Source organism: Ochotona princeps, chromosome 22 (genome assembly GCF_030435755.1).
Source record: "Ochotona princeps isolate mOchPri1 chromosome 22, mOchPri1.hap1, whole genome shotgun sequence".
Taxonomy (NCBI): domain Eukaryota; kingdom Metazoa; phylum Chordata; class Mammalia; order Lagomorpha; family Ochotonidae; genus Ochotona; species Ochotona princeps.
The window spans coordinates 33,329,485-33,349,992 of NC_080853.1; the positions used below are offsets into that span (position 1 = coordinate 33,329,485).

The following is a 20,508-nucleotide window of genomic DNA, read 5'->3' on the forward strand; positions in this document are numbered from 1 at the left end:
GCAAAACGCACAGGTGCAACCATGAGAAGAAGGAGCCAAGAGTGGTTTCTTTCAAGTTCTTGTCTTAGTCCTTTAAAATAATTGAGAGTCAGCCAACTTATGTATCTTGTTTTAATCCACAAAAGCTGCAACGAGTCTTGCTGGGCCAGGTCTGGAGCTCAGCCTAGGGCCCCCCCACTAGTGGTATGAGCCCAGTGTTGGAGCTGTCAACCCTGTCTCCCAGCGTCTGCATCAGCAGAAAGCTGGATTCAAGAGCTGGTACATGAACTTGAACCCAGGAACTCTGCTGTGGCACAAGGGCATCTTGACCCTTTAAGTCCTTGATTTTTCACTCATTACTCTGCCTTTTTAAAACAACAGACACCTGTCCGCGCACCCTGCTGTCTCTCTAGTCCATCTTTTATGGCTCAGGTGGCCTTTGGCAAATGGTGCTCTTTAGCAAATGGGTTGAAGATGAAATTTCAAAGTCTAAACATTGTTTGTTCATATTATATAAACAGCAGGGAACTAAATCTGAACTTTGACAAAAGTCTATTAATAATTTACAAGTAACGGAATTGTTGGAGTGTAGAAGGCAATACATATGGGGACAAGAGTGTCGGGTTGTAGTGAGCCATGAAAATGTCAAACCAACTTGTTTGCATCAATGACTATGAGCAACATGCTAAACTGGTCCTTCAAAAGTCCATCTATGACTATTACAGATCTGGGGCAAATGACCAGGAAACCTTGGCTGATAATGTGGCAGCATTTTCTAGGTAAGACAATGGATTCTGTTAAAGTTGTATGTTATAGATACGCAATAATGGCATTGTACTAAAATAAGATCTTACTCTTAGTTAACAGAATGGAGTTGTTTGCCTACATTTGTATTTAATAGAAAGGGAACAGTCCCCGGGGCTGTGAGAAATTTTGGAATCTTAATAATTGAAGTATTTTTCAAGCTTGGAAATCTTGAATAACAGACTGAAAAAGCCAACCCCATGTTTGTTTCTTCCCTGGGGACCGTGAGGATAATTAGTTTGGCTACATATAAAACCAGTGACAAAGGCGGAAGGCGGTGTTTTCTCTTTCTCTGAATGTGACAGTGACCGCTTGTCTTTCTACTGTGGGGGGATTGGTACTAAATACAAGCTGTCTTATCTGCCTGAACCACGCCGATTGTCGCCTGCAGTGTCCCATCCTGATGGCTTTCCGCCCTATCATTCATTTTGATCACTGCTGTCTGAACTCCCACTTTTGGTTTTACTGTGTCTGGGCAGCGTTCATTTTTCAACTCCACCGTTTCATCTCTCCTACAAAGACCTTCATATTTCTTTCCAAACTGATGTTTATGTGACTTTCATATTTCAAAACACAAGATGGTGTGTGTCACAGCTTATGTTTTTATTTTGTAATAAAATAGCTTCAACTGGCTATTCTTTCTGCAAGATCAGTTTATTAGCTGGACTAGGAAAGGCTGACTGTGAATACACTGTACTCTTTTTAGTCTCATTCTTCTTACTCATGGCCCATAGGAGAGGCCACAAATATTGGACTTGTAAGTGATTCATTAAAGGTGGTGGCGGTGGGGGGACTAAATATCCAGTGAGAGGGAAACTTTTCCTTCCTGATTTCTTCTTTAGAGCAAACTTATCTTTCTTCATTTAAACTAGGATACATGAAATCTTTTTTTAAAATGTTTATTTGATAGGTAGAGTTATCACACAGAGGGACACACACACACACACACACAGAATGGGAGACAGAGAAATGGATTTTCCATCCTCTGATTCACTCTCCGATGGCTACGAAGGTTAGGATTGTCTCTCACTCGAGTGACAGGGTTCTGAAGCACTCAGGTCATCTTCCCTTGCTTTCGCAAACCATTAAAAGGGAATTGAATTGGAAATGGAACGGCTGGAACATGAGCCAGTAACCACATGCTGGCAGCATGGTTAATCCACTGTACCACAACACTGGCTCCAGAGAAATGGAATCCTTCTAACCAGGGTGATCCCTAGCAAGCAACTCTGATTCTCCTCCCTCACATCCATGGAAGTGTCTCAGGATGGTGTTGGGATGAAGGACAGAGCTATTCTCCAATGCCTACTAGTGCTGATGTTGTCTTGGGCTGTCTGTGGAACTCACACAAGCTCAACAAATGTTGGGGGGATTTCATAGAAGTGAAAGCTGAGAAAGTGTAGAGGGCTTCACATTTCCACGTGGGCCTTTCTAATCAACTCTTAAAAGTTTAGGCCTCTTCAAAATTTTCTGCTCTTATCAACTTCCTGGATCTATATTAAATAAGGTAAAGGAAAAAACCTTAACCCAAATAGGTTATTATAAACAAGATCATTTCAGGCCCTGGACAGTGGTCTGTGGCTGGAGTTTCAACATTGCCCTGTAGACTACCTGTTCCCATTTGTATTCAATCTTCTTTCTCCAATAACTCTGCTTCTCCGATGCTGGCTGTTCATGGACTTCACTCTATACTAATACACTAGGGACCCACAAGAAAGTTCTGTCCAAGAAACTTTCATTCCAATGCATACACATTGATCTTCAGCTTCCATAAATCTGGGGGTGCAACTGATGTCAGTGTACCCCCAAAAACTGGTCTACAGAAGAAGCAGAGGGCTAAAGCAAAAACAAATGGAGCCTCTCCACAGCCGTGGAAATCCTAGCCACACTGCATGATATCAAGGGCTTGGTGACATGGAACTCATGGCTTATGTAAGATACATCGTGATCAATTGAGCATTGCCATCTCGGTTGTATACCCAGTCATTTAGGGATAGTTTGTTACACTGCCTTTATTTTTCTTTTCTTTCCCTTTTTTTAAAAAAGATTTACATATTATACTTGGAAGACAGAATTACTGGGAGAGAGGGACAGAAAGAGAGTTCTTCCATCCACTGGTTCACTGCACAAACGGCCCCAATGGCCAGAACTGGGCCAGTCTGAAGCCAGGGGCTGCCTCTGGGGCTCCTACGTGGGTACAGGGGCACGAGGACTTGGACTGTCTTCTGCCGCTTTCTCAGTCGCATTCGCAGGAAGCTGGATCAGAAGTGGAGCAGCCGGGCCTTGAACTGGCACCTACACTGGATACCAGTGGGCCTCCCCAAGGGGTGGCTTTACCGTTATGCCATGGCACAGGCCCCAAGTACTTGTGTTTTTATTGAAACAAGTGTAAGGGGAGTTTCTTATCTAACACTGCAAATATTCCTTTGCTTTGTAATTTGCTGGAACCTGAGTCATTCTGTGGGTTACGTGGAACTACAAGAAATTTTCTCCTGGCTTTGTGGAACTGCATGAAAAAAATCAGTCTGAAATTCCTCATTTTGATTCATCTAGAGAGTGTAAACAACGAGCTTCAGATAACTCGTTGTGGCACAAAATTATGATATTTCAAACAGTCTTAGCAAATGTATAATCTTCTACCATCAAGTATAACAAAGTATTACTTTGAGTGATGTATTTTTCATCTCAGTACTCACTTCCGACAACCGTATCTGTCCCTTCTGGAGTGGGGGCTTCTTCTGTGACCTAGGGTTGCTTGGAGACATTTCAAAAAAATTACAAAAGAACAAATAAGTGGAATGACCCAGTGGCCTGAGGTTTCCTGTTGGGATCATGACAAGGACAGGACAGATGTCAAACTTGCTGCGTTTTGATCCGAAGAGGCACAGTGCTGCGTTGCTCTTCCACATTAGCTTAAGTAGCGTGCCCTGCTATGGTCCTTGTGTCTTTTGTGGTGTTTTCCGAACCTATTACCGATGTCCAAAATCCCTCAGGATTTCAGGATGTAGGCCTTCATGCCTGTCACTACACCTAGTGACGCTTCTGGAAATGAGTGAGTTTCTTTTTTAAAGAGCCAACAAAGAAAACTCTCATCATTTTCTCAATTTACTATTGAAAAAGGAAAATAATGTCACCAGTGTCACTCTGGAGTCTTCTTCCGTTGATCACAGCTGTCATGAGATGTACATCCATGCCAGGTGAATGAGGGCACTTCTGTGGCCTGTGGTTGTGAACACTCACAGCGTGGAATGCAGTGTGGGAGGAGTGTAGTTCAAAAAAGTGTGAAAAATGACAATGGAAGATAATTTCTTTTGATGCCAATGTTCTGATACCTGTATTTTTTATAACATAAAAGATGCCTCATCGTACTGCCAAAGCCTCAATTCACTGGGTTCAGCGTGGTGTGATCTAGTGACTGAGGGATGCCTGGGTGTCAAAGAACACCTCATTCTGCGGGACGTGTCTGTCACCTTTTTTGGGTGTTAGGCAGAAATCCTGTCAGATCCTCATGTTTACATCACTTCCTCTGTTTCTCATATTTTGAAGAAGATTTACTGTTCAATTGGCTCAACTATTTCACCAGTCTTCGTATCTTTTTTTTATTTCCACTTGGGAGGTCTCCCTGGAACACCGTGCAAGGTTATGAAGAGATACTATGTTCCCTATGATTGTGGGAAAGCAACATAAAATTAAGGTGGGATAGAATGGAGCTTGGAAAACTCGAGACTTGTTGTATGATAATTGCTGTTTGGAAAATGTCAAAACGTGGAGGGTTCTTCAAAGAACGACATTTTATCATTCCATCTTTGTTTAAAATCTAAGTTTTCCTAAGAATTTTATTGATGGGCGAGTGCATGAAACAAACAGGAAACGGGAGCACACAGTTCTAAAGCTGACTGCGCCACCAAGTGGACATGCACGGAAATACTGTCAAGATGGCCGGATTGAGCTGGGTTGAATAAAAAGGAATTTGACATTTAAAACCATCCCTCTTGCTTTATCCCCCCACACGCATGCACACACACACACACACACACACACACAGCAGATGCGCTGCAGCTCTCTGTGTTCTCTCCATAAAAGCCTTCATTGTTCCTTCAGTTCCAAGTAAGTTTTATGCCTTCCGAGGCTGGCATGCCAATGGCTGCTGTTAAAACCTTTTTTCCCCCCTCTCATTCTAATAACACTTAGAGATGATTGGTAATAAAAACTCTCTTCAAGGCTTCTGCCTCTCCCCCTTCCAAAGGGAGATCAAAGAGTTCTTGTAGCGAGGGTCGGGCGAGAAGAAAAAAGTTCCAGCCGCCAAGCATGTGGTGTGACATGAAATAATGACAATTATGATGTTCAAAGGAATAACATAGAAATCACACAGTAAAACTTCTCTGTTCTGCTTTTCGGAGACTGGATGTTTCTACTTTATTATGTGAGGCAGGGTTGGGTTGCAGACTCTTAGCTTCTCCACAAGGCAATATACGTCTCCCACTGCGAAGAAGTACGCTTCACTGAAGGACCTTTGTTTTGATTACCTCATTACAAAATCACCCTTCACTACATTTGCTAAGAAATGGCTTTCTCCGGAAGCCAAGTTGAACGGGTGCTGGTTGGGTGTGCATGTGTGTCTACATAGCACATGTCCGAATCATGCTCGTTGGCATCTGGCTGTATTTTCTTCAGTGCTAACCAGTTACTAATGAGAAGGATAACAAACTTACACAAGTAGGCAGAATGAATTTTCTTCAGAAGTAAGAGAACTGTTCTCCTGTGAATTTAATTTGGGATTTTTGGTGGTTAGTTTATGGATATTTTGTTTGTTTGTTTCAACGCAGAATTACAGAAAAAAATCATTTCAAAATAGTTTGCAGGGGTCCAGACCTCTTTAAGCGAAACAGTTTAGTTTCTGTGAAAAAAAATGTCTTTCAGGGAAATGTTCAACTAAGCTAACACACACACGCACACACACACACGAAATTCCCTCATTATCACACTTCAATGAAAACAGTATTTAACCTGAGGATGTTGAAGAAGCCACATTATAAATTTGAAAAGCAGTTGCCCGAAGCAAATGTCTACTACAGGAAATGAAGAAAATGTAGCCATAACACACTTCCTAAACCTCGAGGACTTAATACACTATGTTCCAAAGCGACCTGGAGGAAGTGAGATGAGAGTTACGTGCACACAAAAGCACGGGCGGGAGTGTCTGTGCTGCTGTGTTTACGATTGCCTCAAACCGGAACCCGTCAAATGTCACTCAGCTCGAGAAGGGATACATGATTTTACCAAGAACAAGAAATAAATAATTGATACTTCCCATAACGCGCATAAAACGCAAATGCATTATGCTAAAGGGAAAAAGAGCAAAGTGCAAAGGGGCTCTGTAAAAGGGTAGTCAAAGAATTTCTTTTTTTTTAAATTATTTATTATTTAACTTCAGTAATTACATTGTATTATGTGACACAGTTACATAGATACTTGGGTTCTCCCCACCCCTCCCCAAACCCTCCCACCATGGTGGATTCCTCCACCCTGTTGCACAACCACAGCTCAAGTTCAGTTGAGATTCCCCTAGTCAAAAGAATTTCTAGAGGAGCGATTGTCACTCCTAGCGTGAGGCACCTTTGACCTACCACCATGACCTTATTCTAGTCTGCCTGCCGCAAACCACGAGTTCACCCTCTTCTCTGACTAATAGTCCGCTGTGTCTGGATGCCTCCTTTTTTTTAGAATCTGCTCATGAATGAGTTGGCGCTATTTCCGTATCTTGACGAATGCGAACAACATTGCAATAACCATGACAGTGCACACTTTTCTTTGATTGATTTCGCTTCCCTTGAATATAGGTCAGAGGTCTGGTGGCTGTTCTGTTTTCAGTTTTTCTTTCTTTCTCTCTCTTTCTTTCTTTCTTTCTTTCTTTCTCTCTTTCTCTCTTTCTCTCTTTCTCTCTTTCTCTCTTTCTCTCTTTCTCTCTTTCTTTCTTTCTTTCTAATTGGAAAGTCAGAGGAGAGACAGAGAGGAAGATCTTCCGTCCGATGATTCACTCCCCAAGTGACCGCAACAGCTGGAGCTGTGCCAATCCGAAACCAGAAGCCAGGAACTTCCTCCAAGTCTTCCACGTAGGTGCAGGGTCCCAAGGCTTTGGGCTGTCCTCCACTGCTTTCCCAGGCCACAAGCAGGGACCAGGATGGGAAGTGGAGCTGCGGGGATTCGAACCGGCGCCCATATGGGATCCTGGCGCGTTTAGGGCGAGGACTTTAGCCGCTAGCCCATGGCACCGGGCCCTGTTTTCAGTTTTTCAAGAAATCGCTACTGTTTCCCACAAAAGTTGTATTAATTTGCATTCCCACTAGCAGTTTGCAAGGGTTCTGCTCCAGCCCCACTAGATTTTATCCATCTTGTGTTCTTTTGTCTTGAACGATATTCAACCTACCTGGAGTAAGATGATGTCTCATTGTGGTTTTGAAATGCATTTTCAGTTCATTGATGATGGTGAGTGTTTTTTTTAATGTGCCTGTTGGTCATTTCCATGTTTTCCTGTGACAATCGTCTGTGACTATAAACTGCCCAGTTGAATTATGTTAGTTAGCTATTTATTCATGTTGATTGGGTTTTTATTTATTCTAACTATTAGCCCCTGATTGGATGATTTGCAAATATTTTTTAGATTTTTTTATTTGCAAATGTCTTGAAAAGATTCATTTATTTTACTTTGGGAGAGGAGAGAGAGAGATCATGCATCTGCTGGTTCGCTCCCCGCAAATATTTCCTCTAACTTTGTAAGTCTTTCTCAGTGTGTTGTTGATGGTTTCCTTTGCTGCGCAGGAAGAGCTTTAGTTTGGCAAAAGAATCTCCATTTTGTTTAGTTTTATACATTAATATTCTTAGAGGGAAAATGTAACAGTATCTCTTATTTTAAATAGAATATAATGTTAAAGTTTGAAATTCGAAAGGCTATTTTTTTTTTTCATTACAGGTGGAAACTTTATCCACGGATGCTCCGCAACGCTGCTGACATAGACCTGTCTACGTCTGTTTTAGGACAGAGGGTCAGCATGCCGATATGCGTGGGGGCCACGGCCATGCAGTGCATGGCTCACGAGGACGGGGAGCTGGCCACTGTGCGAGGTAAGAACCAGGTGCTCACCTTCCTGCCAAGGTGCCCGAGCCACTGGGCGACAACGAGAATGCTTGGGCCCAAGCACCGCTGGGGGAAACATGATAGAATTCCTGGCACTCGGGTTTTGTGGGGGCCCGATCCTAGCTATTGGAGAGTGAACTGGAAAATGGGGGATGCTTCTGCTTCTCCCTGTCAAGTGATAGAAGTACATTGAAAAAATAGATTAATACTTAATTGTATCTGCTCATGTGGTGTGTAATACTTCAACAAATGTGTATACAATGATCAGTGATAAAATCAGGATAATTAGCATTTTCTTCTCCTTGTTAGTGTTTTCTGTTTGGAGCCTTCAGCTATACTCATATATTCCTTCCTATGATACGTGTACAATAAGCCTGTTTCCTCCCCTGTGCTGAGAACACCAAGAACTTAGCATTTTTATCTAAGCATATTTTGGTACCGTCAACCAACCATTCTGCATTTCAATGGATATTGTGCTCTAAGTTAGAATATTCATTTACTCATTAGAATATTCATTTGCTTACTAGAATATTTATCTGCTTATTAGAATATTCATTTGTCCATTAGAATATTATTTGCTCATTAGAACATTTATTTGGTATTTAGAATATTCATTTGCTTATTAGAATATTTATTTACTTATAAGCTTCCACACGTGACAGAGAACTTTTGTTATCTTTACTTCTAGAGCTGCCATGTTTCACATATGATCCCCTTTTTAAAAAGATTTATTTGCTTTTATTGGAAAGACAGATTTTCAGAGAGAGACAGAAATATCTTCCATCTGCTGACTCAATCCAGACAGTCGCAATGGCCGGAGCTGAGCTGATCTAATGCCAGGAGCCAGGAGCTTCTTCTAGGTCTTCCTCGCAGATGCAGGGTCCCAAGGCTTTGGATCATCCTCGACTACTTTCCCAGGCCACAGGCAGGGAGCTGGATGGGAAGCAGAGCATTGGGGACACAAACCAGCGCTTCCAAAGGGGAGGATTAACCAGTTGATCGATCACACCGGGTCCAGTGATATGGTGTCTTACACTCAGAATACTTAAGCTGCGCGCATGTCCTACTCTCCCTTCCAGCTGCTTGATGCTAGCCAAGATGCTCCATCTGGGCCTTGGTTTCCTCAACTGGAAAATGGGGACAAGGACAGTACCTGCATCGCTGGGTTACTGTGAGGACTGAACGAGCTCACACACAGAAAGTACCCAGCACAGAGTAGTAGCTCAATGGCCATTAATTTCATTGTGAATATTAACATCAGGATTTCAGAATACGAAAGTCTGGGAATGACTTGCTTGGGGCCACAGCTAGATAATGGCAACCTCCCCCCCGCATCTCAGAGCCCTGGTAATTCTCCCAGAGCAAGGTGATTAGCACAATGCAAGAACCCATTATTTCTGTTTCTCACATAATTTCACAGAGCATTTCCAACTGTCTTAGGATTGGAATAACTGCAGGCCAGAAGGAACTGAAACTACTTTAAAGCACTCTAGTTCTAGGAATTCCGGGTCTTTGCGGATTTGCTTCTCCTTGAAATGTCCCGCCACAACATTCTTCCAGGGAGATCCGAATTGCATAACGGGGTGTGCTGGGCAGACACAGGCATGGGTCACAGGGTGACAGGCAGAGGAGGCTTTTGTAATTCCAGGACCACACACAGCTTCTTGCAGAAGACAAAGGACAACTAGTGAGTAGGTAGTTAGCTTTTTAAGCTTGGGTTAGGAAGGTCTTCCTAATCATGACACCATCAGCAACAACCTCTTAATGAAACAGTAAACACATGAAAAGTGTAAGACTTCGGGGCTCTCCAATTCCTACATTTAAAGCACATGGCAAATTGAACAAAAAAGTAAGAAAAAAATGGGGCTAAGAATTTGATATGCAGAATGTTAATGTCTTGTCTCTGTAACAACTGACACAAAAAGGACAAAAGGATGTGAGTGGACGCGAGGTATAAATCGGAAATTCGGAAATGAACATTCTAAAATGGCCAATGAGCAGTAGAATATTCAGTGTCGCAAGGAGATGTAAATTATAACTGGATATTTTATTTTCTGGCAACAGCTTGTTAGTTTACATAGCAGAATGATGGACTTGTGTCTGTTGCTGAAGGACCATACCCCTGTAATAATACGGGGAAAAATAGTGGGTGCGAGGGAGGGTGGAGGGGGGATTGCTGAGCCTATGGAACCCTAACATGAAAAAAAAAAATCCATAATGTGATGACGTTAGCAGGCAGCTGTGCATTTGCTAACATTTATGTAAAAGTCCGAGTCACGGCACCAAATTTCAGTTATTTAACACATTTAAAGTTCTTAGGTTATTAGGCACAGCTAAATCCCGCTGCCTAGTTCTTTTACTGTGAGCCAAAATCACCAGACACAGCTTTAGGAAGTTTTATTGCAGCGGGGCAGGAACAAGGTGGAGGTGATGGGAGGGCAATGAGAAAAAGAGAGAAATGGTACCTGGGCTCTCTTTATGTCCGTGTGCTCCCGCAGGGTGTGGGGGCGGGGACTGGGAGGGATTGAGGGCACCTCCCAGGGGTTGGCAACTGCAGGTGAATGCCTAGGGATGACCGGTAAGTGGGCTGGTTGGGGAAGGGGCCCTGGAGAGGCTGAGGGTGGGAGTCTCAGGTGGAATGCCGGGTAACATCTGATTGGTGGACAGATGGACTGGGGCGAATTTTGCGAGCTGTGAGGAGGAGGAGGATGGCAGGGTCTCGGTCTCCATGACAACATTCAAATCATTCAGCTGTGCATTTATGTAAAAGACCATGATGGAACCCCCTCTTTTTTTTTTTTTTTAGAAAATAATTGGCCACCGTGTGTCCAGTTTCTAAGGAGATAAATTTCATGTGGTGTTTGTTGTAAATGACAGGGTAAGAAGTTTCTGTGCTGGGCCCGGCGGCGTGGCCTAGCGGCTAAAGTCCTCGCCCTAAACGCGCCGGGATCCCATATGGGCGCCGGTTCAAATCCCGGCAGCTCCACTTCCTATCCAGCTCCCTGCTTGTGGCCTGGGAAAGCAGTCGAGGACGGCCCAAAGCTTTGGGACCCTGCACCTGCGTGGGAGACCTGGAAGAGGTTCCAGGTTCCCGGCTTTGGATCGGTGCGCATCGGCCCGTTGAGGCTCACTTGGGGAGTGAATCATCAGACGGAAGATCTTCCTCTCTGTCTCTCCTCTCCCCTGTGTATATCTGGCTGTAATAAAATGAATAAATCTTAAAAAAAAAAAGAAGTTTCTGTGCCAGTTTTCCTGACTCCCTTACTCTTTAAAATCCTGCTTATTTACATTATCTGAGCAGCAGAGGGCGTGAACTTTCATTTGTTGCTTCTCTTCCCAACGGGGCTCAGTCCATGTCTCCCGTGAGGGTGGCAGGAAAGCATGCGCCTTGGCCCTGACGGTGGCCCGTAGAGGTCTGTCGTGGTGGGAAGTTGCAGTCAGAGCTCTAGCTGGCAGCTGAACTACGCCGCGCTGATGTGAACTTCACACTTCTTAATCGCCAGGTTCATGCCCTTACCTACCTGTATGAATTTTTAAAAAGATTTGTTTTTATTGCGCAGTAAGATATAAAAAGAGGAGAGACAGAGAGGAAGTTCTTCTGTCCAATGAGTCACTCGCAATTCGGCCACAACAGCCGGAGCTGTACCAATCTGAATCCAGGAGTCTAGAGCCTCTTCCGGGTCTCCCACGTTGGTGCAAGGTCCCAAGCCGTCCTCGACTGCTTTCCCAGGCCACAGCAGGGAGCTGGATGGGAAACAGGGCTGCCGGGATTAGAACCAGCACCCATATGGGATCCTGGTGTGTTCAAGGCAAGAACTTTAGCTGCTAGGCTATCGCGCTGGGGCCTGTGTTAAATTTTAATAAGAGAAAAGTTGGTGGAAAATGTGCATAAATAGAGTTTGGAAAAAATTCAGTGTCTTAAAATGTGGGCAAAATTTCTAAAAATTGTAATATCGAGAAATGTAATAAATAGACATTATATCTTACTATTGAAAAGCAGATGAAGTAAAAATTAAGTGCCATTTTCAAAATGATGATGGTTGCCAGGTAAAATATGGGGGGACATTAATATTTAGTTTTCAGAAAAATACTTTGTGTCTTGGGGTCCTGCATATGTATCTAGCAACCCTAGATGAACAAGACCTCTTATTTCCAAGGTCTCTTGGAGTATTGTTGAATTACATTCTGGAAAAACATCCAGAAACGTTTCTTATTTGTCCTTCAGAGCCCTAAGTGGCTTACATTTTTATTTCCTACATAAACCCTCGCTTTCAGCAAGGTGAACTCCATTTCCACCTTTGTGTGAATGAAAATTGCCTTTTTCTCTGTTAGAAAAACTTCAGTCTTAGGCTTTATTGCAGGGACTTCACACACACACACACACACACACACACACACACACACGCACACGCACCCCTCCTGGGAGCCAGGCTTGTAACATTAATGTCCAAGAGGGAGGAAGTGAAGGAGACAACGCTGGGCGCTCCTCAGGGAGACCCCGAGCTTCCTGCTTCTGTTCCCGTCTTTCTGAGATAGTGAGGGGCACCCCCAAGGGGCAGGTTGTGTCGCAACTGAACCTCCTCCCAGGGGACTGAGGAGGTGGAGTGGCCCAATCTTCAAAGATTTTAAGAGAAGCCAGAAATCTTAATTTTTATGTACAATCCCTTGTTTTTATATGTTAGCAAATAAATCAAAATTCTCTGAAACATGGTTTGGGACAACAATGTGTGGGCCAAAGCAAATACTCCCGACTGTCCCCTGGGCTGCAGGGGTGGGGGCATCTCATTTATGCGTCAGTTCACCACTTAGCTCCTTTGGCTTCTTGTCGCAGGTCATTTTCCCTCACTAGGGTTACGTGAGCTCATTGGTAAAGGGAGCTGCTGTAACAAGACCATGGTTTTGCACAAGGGGGCTGAAATTGTTCCAGAGGGAGTTGAGGGAATGCAGGCGTGTAGCGACTTGTCCGGGAGGGCGGCGTTTCCAACGAGTGTTCTCAGAGACGGATCTGCTGCTCCGGCAGGAGGAGCTCCCACAACAAAACAAGAAAACTCCCAACAGAAGTAGACGATCTTTACTGATTTTCCTAGTGTAGAAACAAACAAACCAAAAAACCTTTCTTTTTCCCCCTGCAATCTCACCTCTTTACTACTGCATTGTATCCCAACGCCGGAGAGGTTGTCCAGGGGCGTGGACGCCTGCATGCGTTTGATTTCTGTTTCTCATCCTGCCTTCCTGGGGTAGAGGAAGCTGCTCTCCTCCTCTGGGACTTGCAGAAAGCATACATAGGCATTTAATAAATATTACAGGAACTCCCCAACCTAGTGAAAAAATGAAGATCGACTATCACTTATTCAGCAACTAATGTGTGCTACGTAATTTGAACTCATCTTCTCTGCCTACTATGATCTTAAAACTCTGTGACCTCAAAGTCCCACGAGTGTTCCTTTAACTCCTGTGGGAGCTGAGGCTCTGAGGGGCTGAATGCTTTGTTCAAAGTTACTGAGCAGTTAGGCGATGCGCTCCACGGTATCTTGGTCCCCCACTGCTGTTTTTAGACATCTGCTGAAGCAAGAATCCCAAACTCTCCTTCTTAGTCTTGGAATCCTAATTGAAAATATTCTCTGTCCTTGCAATTTTATCCTTCTAACTCTGAGAAGATGGAAGAAGCTATAGAATATGAAACTCGTCAAGAAATACAAGCAGGGTGTAAAATTTGGACACATAAACAGAGCCTTGGGTTATAAACAAAAAGTGACATTTTTGAAACTCTTTAAAACAGTAGAAAAATAGTTGGACACCACAGGGTGGGGTAACAGCTTGTCATATGTGAAATTATGAATAAAAGAGTGATTGCGGTACATTATTTGATTTTTGAATAATCAGCATTGTTACATAATATTTGAACTGTCCTGCATATGCTTCTACATATAATGTCACATCCATTTGAAGTTCCAGCAGACTCTTTTTTTCCCCTTTAAATGTTATTTTCCTAAATTAAGGAAGAGCATAGAATCCTTGCTGTACGTATTTAACACCCTTGGAGGCAGTGGTAGCCAGCATAAGTGCTGACAGCATATAAAACAATGTCATTTCGGGGGTTGGTTTCGATCTGCGGGGTAAGTTGAGCATTTCTGATTCCCAAAGAATCAATAAAATGCTTACTTTGCCTCGTGATGTTCAATAACATTCTCAGTATCAAGCTCTCTTGTTTTACACACAGTGTCTATAACATTTTATTTTTCTTGGAGATTTTTTTTTTTTTAAACTCTTGAGCCTAGGAAATCAAAAAGAATTAGGAAAACGGAGAACCAATTATTTTACCCTGTTGCTCTGGCTTGTTATGCGGACAAACGCCACAAGAGGGAGTGCTGGGACCTCAAATAGAATAAAAACTCCCCTAATGCGTTCCAGGAATGCTCCGCATATTAGCAAATTCTTATTAAACTGTCAAAAAAAAAAAAAAAAAAAGTTTTGAAAGAAATTCCTGCCCCTGGATGCAATTAGAGGCTACCACACAGGATTTGATGGGCCATAAAACCATTAAAACTGAACACTTTTCCTTTTGAGCCTGAAAGGCCAGAACATTCCAGAGTGAAGTTTTGCGCCTCAGCTAGGACTTGACCACCTATTAAGGTGCAGGTGGAACAGATTGCCGTCCCACAAAGAGCCACACAGACTCCAAAGAGCTGACTTAGGATGTAGGTGAGAGCTTTAGCTGTGGAATTGTCTGGATTTTCCAAGATTAAGTGACCAGCCTTAACATTGAATCAAAGACCATTCAACTCCAAACCTAAATGCTATCTTCCGGAAAGTTGTATTGATTTATGCATTTATGTATTGCACTTGGGGACCAAGTAGATCTACATTTCAGCATATTTACTAGGAAAATATCCTCATTATTCTCAATTTGGCCTAACTTCTACTCTTTGTTGAGCAAAGTGCCTTTTGTGCCTTTGCTCCAATGCTAGGACCTGGCACAGCTGTAACTAAGCCTCAAGTTGAACCCGTTGTGGGAATTACACCTTTTCTCTGGGCAGGGGAGGGGTGGGGAGTCCCGACGCTAGAGATGCATTTGAACCTAAGTCTGTCTGAAACTAGACTCTGGCCAGTTTTATCTTAATCTACCTATCATTTTATCCACTTTTAAGAAAATAAACAAAAGCAGAGGGTAAAGAAGGACAAAGGATTCAGAATTCACTGCAGCTTTATCCAAAGTTGTATGAGCTAAGAATTTGGAAGGGCGCTAACTTTGGAGTAAGAAGAGATCAGTTTTCATCCTTTTTCACCTCCATTTCTACCAATTTCAACTCAATTTTATGTTTTGCACTTTTTCCCCATAATCTAAAACAGTGGATATGCTCTTTGTGTGTGTACAGAATCATGTATACATACCCCAAACATGTTACAGGTACATAGAACATGCCTATGTATTAAAATATTATAGACCTTATTCATACAGGCGTTTATGCCATATCATCTATGAAATGTCTTTTTTTAAAAAAAATATTTTATTTCTATTGGAAAGTCAGATATACAGAGAGGAGGAGAGACAGAGAGGAAGATCTTCTGTCCAATGATTCACTCCCCAAGTGGCTGCAATGGCTGGAACTGAGCCGATCAGAAGCCAGGAGCTTCTTCTGGGTCTCCCACATGGGTGCAGGGTACCAAGGGTTTGGAACGTCCTCAGCTGCTTTCCCAGGCCACAAGCAGGGAGCTGGATGGGAAGTGGGGCCGCTGGGATTAGAGTTGGTGTCCATATGGGATCCTGGCATGTGCAAGGCAAGGACTTTAGCTATTAGGCTACTGTGCTGACCCTTAAAATGTCTTTTTGATGAAGATAAATTTTCAGTCTAATGAAAATGATGGATTCTTAGCCATGTTATAGATCATCATCAAAAGATGCAATTTCTAGGATTTTGCATAAAAATTTTAAACTGTGGGGCAGCTTTTCTGAAAATGTACGATTGCTTCTTATCTGAATTCTAAGTGTGCTTGATCACATTAAAGCATGAGAAAATCAGAGGAGTGATTGTGGGAACGCATCTCCTCCGTGCAGCCCAGCAGCGAGGCCCTTGGACTGTGCATGGTTGACTGAAGCTGCCGTGAGCAAACTTGGTATTTCTCAACCCACCTCTGAAAGGCATCTCACTGTGGTGTGGTCTTCGTATGATCTGCTAGTTCCTCCAGGACGTGGCAGCTCAACGGATGGACGGAGTACCACCCTGAGAATCACAGTAGAGTGAATGTGTTAGTCTGTTAGGGAGTTCTGCTCCTGAGATGAAGTGGGGTGGAGGAAGGGATGTTGCCAGAGCTAATTGTTCCTTCAAGTGTGTTCTCATAGTGAACTCAAGTCTGGCGATACAGTGACTGTGTGATCGCTCAGGATCATGTAGCTGCAGACACGGGAAATGCTACCTCTGGTTTCCTGGCCATTTTTGGCAGTGCCTTAAATTGGTCAAGTTCCCTCCATCATAAATTCAGATTTGTTTTTGGCTACTTCTAAGCATTTCTCGTGTAAAAGTAGGTTTTTTTTTCCTCTTTTGATCACAGACTTTAGAACTGTTTCTGGATGAGCTCAGTTCTAATGTCAGGCCTCCACACACCATGTGAGCTGTGTCGTCAGCAAATTTGCATAAGGACAGTTCTAGTGTAAAGAAAAGCTGGCCCCAGCGTGGGACACCACGGTGCACATTTACGCAAATACTTTAGTGTGTCAGGCCCCCAGTTTAGAACCACACGACTGTTTTGTACTGGGTCATCACATAGTTGTTCCTACTGCACGACTTCCTGTGCTGATGCCAACGCTCGTTTTTCTCAACAAAATTATTTTCAGTGTGAGCAGCTGTCTGGATGACTAAGTTTAGCAGATGCTTTTTTTTTTTTTTTATCAAAAGCACCTAACAAACGGAAACGAAACAAACAAAACCCTTTGAGTGTTTTACCCTCCATCCTCTAGTCCTCTTACCTTTAGAACTTTACTTTCAGTAACTCAACTGTCCTTTGCCATAGCTGTTTTCACAGAAATCATTTGAACCCAAAGCAGCACATTGCTGAGTGGTTCTCTTCTAGTTCAGGTAGAAGATTTATTCGATATGAATTTGTGTTGATATAACATACTTCCCTCTTGGATAACTCATGTGTTGGCTAATCTTTGCTCAAGTGCTGGTGATGGTAGTTGTGGATAACCATCATTTTCATGTGTGTTATAATTCGGAGAGCGTGATGGGTTTTAATTTTAGTTGATGAATTCAGTATCTTACTTGGGGTGCCAGATTGTTGGATCTGACCGTGAACTTCTGGAAGCTCTGCTGTAATTTATAAATTCTGCCTTCTCAGGGTTAGGCAACTTCTGTTTTTCCTCATTTTCTCATGTTTTGGTTTTGTTTAGCGACCTACTTTGCTTTTGATTTGTTTTCAGAAATCTAGGATGCTGGGGAAATATTACAGAAGAAGCTTAGAAAATGCACATGCCAACACTCACATGTGCTGAATGTCTGCCGCCCCGACATTGTTCAACTCTTTGATTTTCTGACTAGTGAGGGTTGACTGTGAGACCGTGTGGTTCATGTCCCTGCATGCTTCTCCAGGGAGGACAACCACCACCCGCCCCCACCCCACCCCATCACCACCGCTTGGTTTTCCCTCTTGTTTTATACAAGGTGCTTCTGGAACCAAGGCGAGGACACACATTCCATGGATTTGGATGAATCCCTGGGAAAGAATTTACCTTACTATTCTGAACAGCAGCAGCACCACCACATGCGAGCTTATTGGAAATTATGATCTCTGGAGCCATGGCAGCCCTGTTGGGTCACATTCTGAATTTTGTTAATGCTTCCCATGTGCTCTGTATGCTCATTAAAACTTGAAAAACACTGGATAGACACTGGTGTGCGAGTTGTCAGTGATTGTCAGCCAAAGGCATAGTTTATACCCCCAGACATCACGCAGTGTTAGATGTGGTAAAAATATCAGTCCCTTCTGAAGACGTTCTAAGATCGCAGGGTGACTGCCTGAAGTGAGTTGGAAGTAAGAAACAGACTGGAACAGAGTGGAGACAGATGTATTCAGAGTAGTTTTAAATAAGAGAACTGGAACAAACAGATGTTAAGAAATAACAGTCCTTGGAAAAATTGTGAACTTTTAAATAGGTATGGGGAATTCTCTTTCAAAACGCAGCAGGCACCCTCTTAGCTAAATGTCTTGATTACACATATAATCTACATAGGAAGTGTTCTTAACGGGCCGGACATTTGCAGCTGCTCAGTGGGCAGTTGTGTTTATAACCATTTTTGGGTGGAGTACAAATGGCAAGTTGGGGTTGTAGTGCAGACTTTCTGGTTCTCAGTCCATTCACCTTGTTGTTGTGACATTTCAGCGTTACCTGCTGGGTCATGTTCATCGCTTTCTCTTCAATGTGTCCCAGCTAAAAGCTGACTAGTGGTTCTTCTAGTGACAGTGATAGCGCAAGTACATCATATTCCCCTCCCTTAGAGTAATGATATTAAGTAAAGAATAGAAAGAACTATAAGAGTATTGCGGAAAGCTCATGAAACAAATGGAGTTAGAATATCTGTTTATTGTGGCAAAAAATTTGAATCCTTGCATAGTTTTGTCATACATGCATTTTCTGTGAGGTTTTGGAAGGCCCCTTGTTTATAAACAAAGCCTGAATGCATCTTCTTGTGTGTATTGGTAAGTTTAGATGCTGATCCTTAAAGATGTGCCTTACAGATGTTAGAGAGCTGGTGACTAGAAGCAATGGAATAGAACCCTTGGCTGTCACATGATATCAATGCTGTAGGCACTTGGATATTTTATCCATAGGATGTGCTGACCGAGAACAGTGTTAGGAAGCTTTGTTATTGACAAGAGTCCAGTCTGGCTTGGATGTCAATATCCAGCTCAGAAGTAAGCTCCGTTCTTGCAGGAGTTGTGAAGATGAACACATGGTATAGTATTCGTACATCAAAGAATCACAAATGGGGAAGAATATTGAAAGCTGACCACTCTCTTCCCCTCCTTTTAAAAATGAAATTTGGCAATTATTACTGTTGAGAACAAGAGATGAGAATTTCATTCTGTAACATGTATAGGAAGAGTAAAAGAATGTCAAAATCATTTGTGAGTTCAAGCTCTGAATTAGAGTAAATGTAACCAGAACTTGTAAACAAAATCTGCTAACGCTGGGTCATGTATACAATTTTAAAGTTTACGATTATTGTCTCCAAAACAGTGCTGTGAGTCAGAAAAGAATATCTTGACCTATTAACCAAAACTTGATATTTGGAATATCAAGCTGCCAGAGCCACGAAAGAAGAGATGCTTACACGCGGGTCTCTGGTCCTCTAACATGGTTGGGTGCCTTGAGCCCTACTAGGCGTGAATGTTCCAGTTGCTGATTTTAGTCAAGTCTGCTATTGCCTTGGAGGGAGGAATGAAATAATGACACATTGAAACAGATTTGTACATTGAGGTGACTCAAGGTCAGGGCCGTTTATGCACTGGCATGGAAGTGTATCACTATTTTAATGAAAATAATTTTTATATGGTTATACATAAACTTAATCTCAGATTCTTCCTTATTGGAATAAGCCAAATTTTAATTGATTCTCTAAACAGTTTTTCTTTAACATCCCTGGGTCCCTTCGCTCATCTTATTAACAAAAAACTATTGTTAGAAATAATTGTTATAAATTATCAGTAAGTTTCCATTGTCAAAAAAAATCATAACTTAGCTTCACAGTGGCAATTTGGTATTTGGGGCAATTTATGTAAATTACAGTTCCTCACGACTGAATTATTGGAAAATAAACCACTAATGCCAAAAGACATTTGTGTGAGAGCAGGTAGATGGAGGAAATAAACATTGTGGAGTGGCTTCCAGCTGGATGTACATTCCCAAGTGCTTTGGGTGGAATAGTTCGGAAGGCTGACACCCTCTGCCAAGTTCAATGGTTTGAGTAAAGTGGCTGTGACTTCTAGAAGTTTGGTATTCTTTGTGGAATATCTCTAGATGTGGATTGTGAGCCAAGGAGATTGTCTGTGGGTCTTGGTGTTCCTGTTGGCAGAGCTAGAGCCAAGTGCACATGATGCCTTTTTGCAAATTACCCCCCGAACCTCTGTCACCTGACTGATCCTCGTGGTGCAGTAACACTGCACTGGTGCTGGGCAGATATTCCAACTGGATCTGAAGTCTCTGTGACCTCCCAAAGATGTTGGCCTGATAACTTTCACACACGTAGACAGCCTACTTCTTTGGGGATTATGGGCTTCCTATCTTTGGGAGGGAGTACATTTGCCAGTAGCTGGAGTCAGAGAATCATCATGGCTTCTGGGAGTTCTAGAAGGATCCTTGTGTTGGAAAAAATGATCAGACAGACTGAGTTTTCACTTTGTGTGCCACCTCTGTATGATCTTCATGGTCACATCCTCTTGAGGGCATCATGTTTTCAGTTATACTGGAGGTTGACCCAAGCACTCAATGAATGCCTCTTGGTTTCCTCCCCAAATAAAAGTGACTGATGTGGAATTATCTTCCACATTTCCAGTTGTTAATGAAAGTCATACAGAAGTCCAAATGTTTGTAT

The 20,508-nt window shown here is 42.7% G+C and overlaps 1 protein-coding gene across 1 annotated transcript in view; it reads left to right on the plus strand.

Annotated features, from left to right (window-relative positions):
* The first annotated feature begins 621 nt into the window (after nucleotides 1-621).
* Nucleotides 622-20,508, plus strand: part of HAO1 (hydroxyacid oxidase 1) — a 49,586-nt gene continuing 29,699 nt past the window's right edge. Inside the window, exons 1-2 of the mRNA XM_012929286.2 lie at nucleotides 622-758; nucleotides 7,754-7,905. Of these exons, the coding sequence (XP_012784740.2) occupies nucleotides 622-758; nucleotides 7,754-7,905 (289 nt within the window). The remainder of the gene's footprint in view (nucleotides 759-7,753; nucleotides 7,906-20,508) is intronic.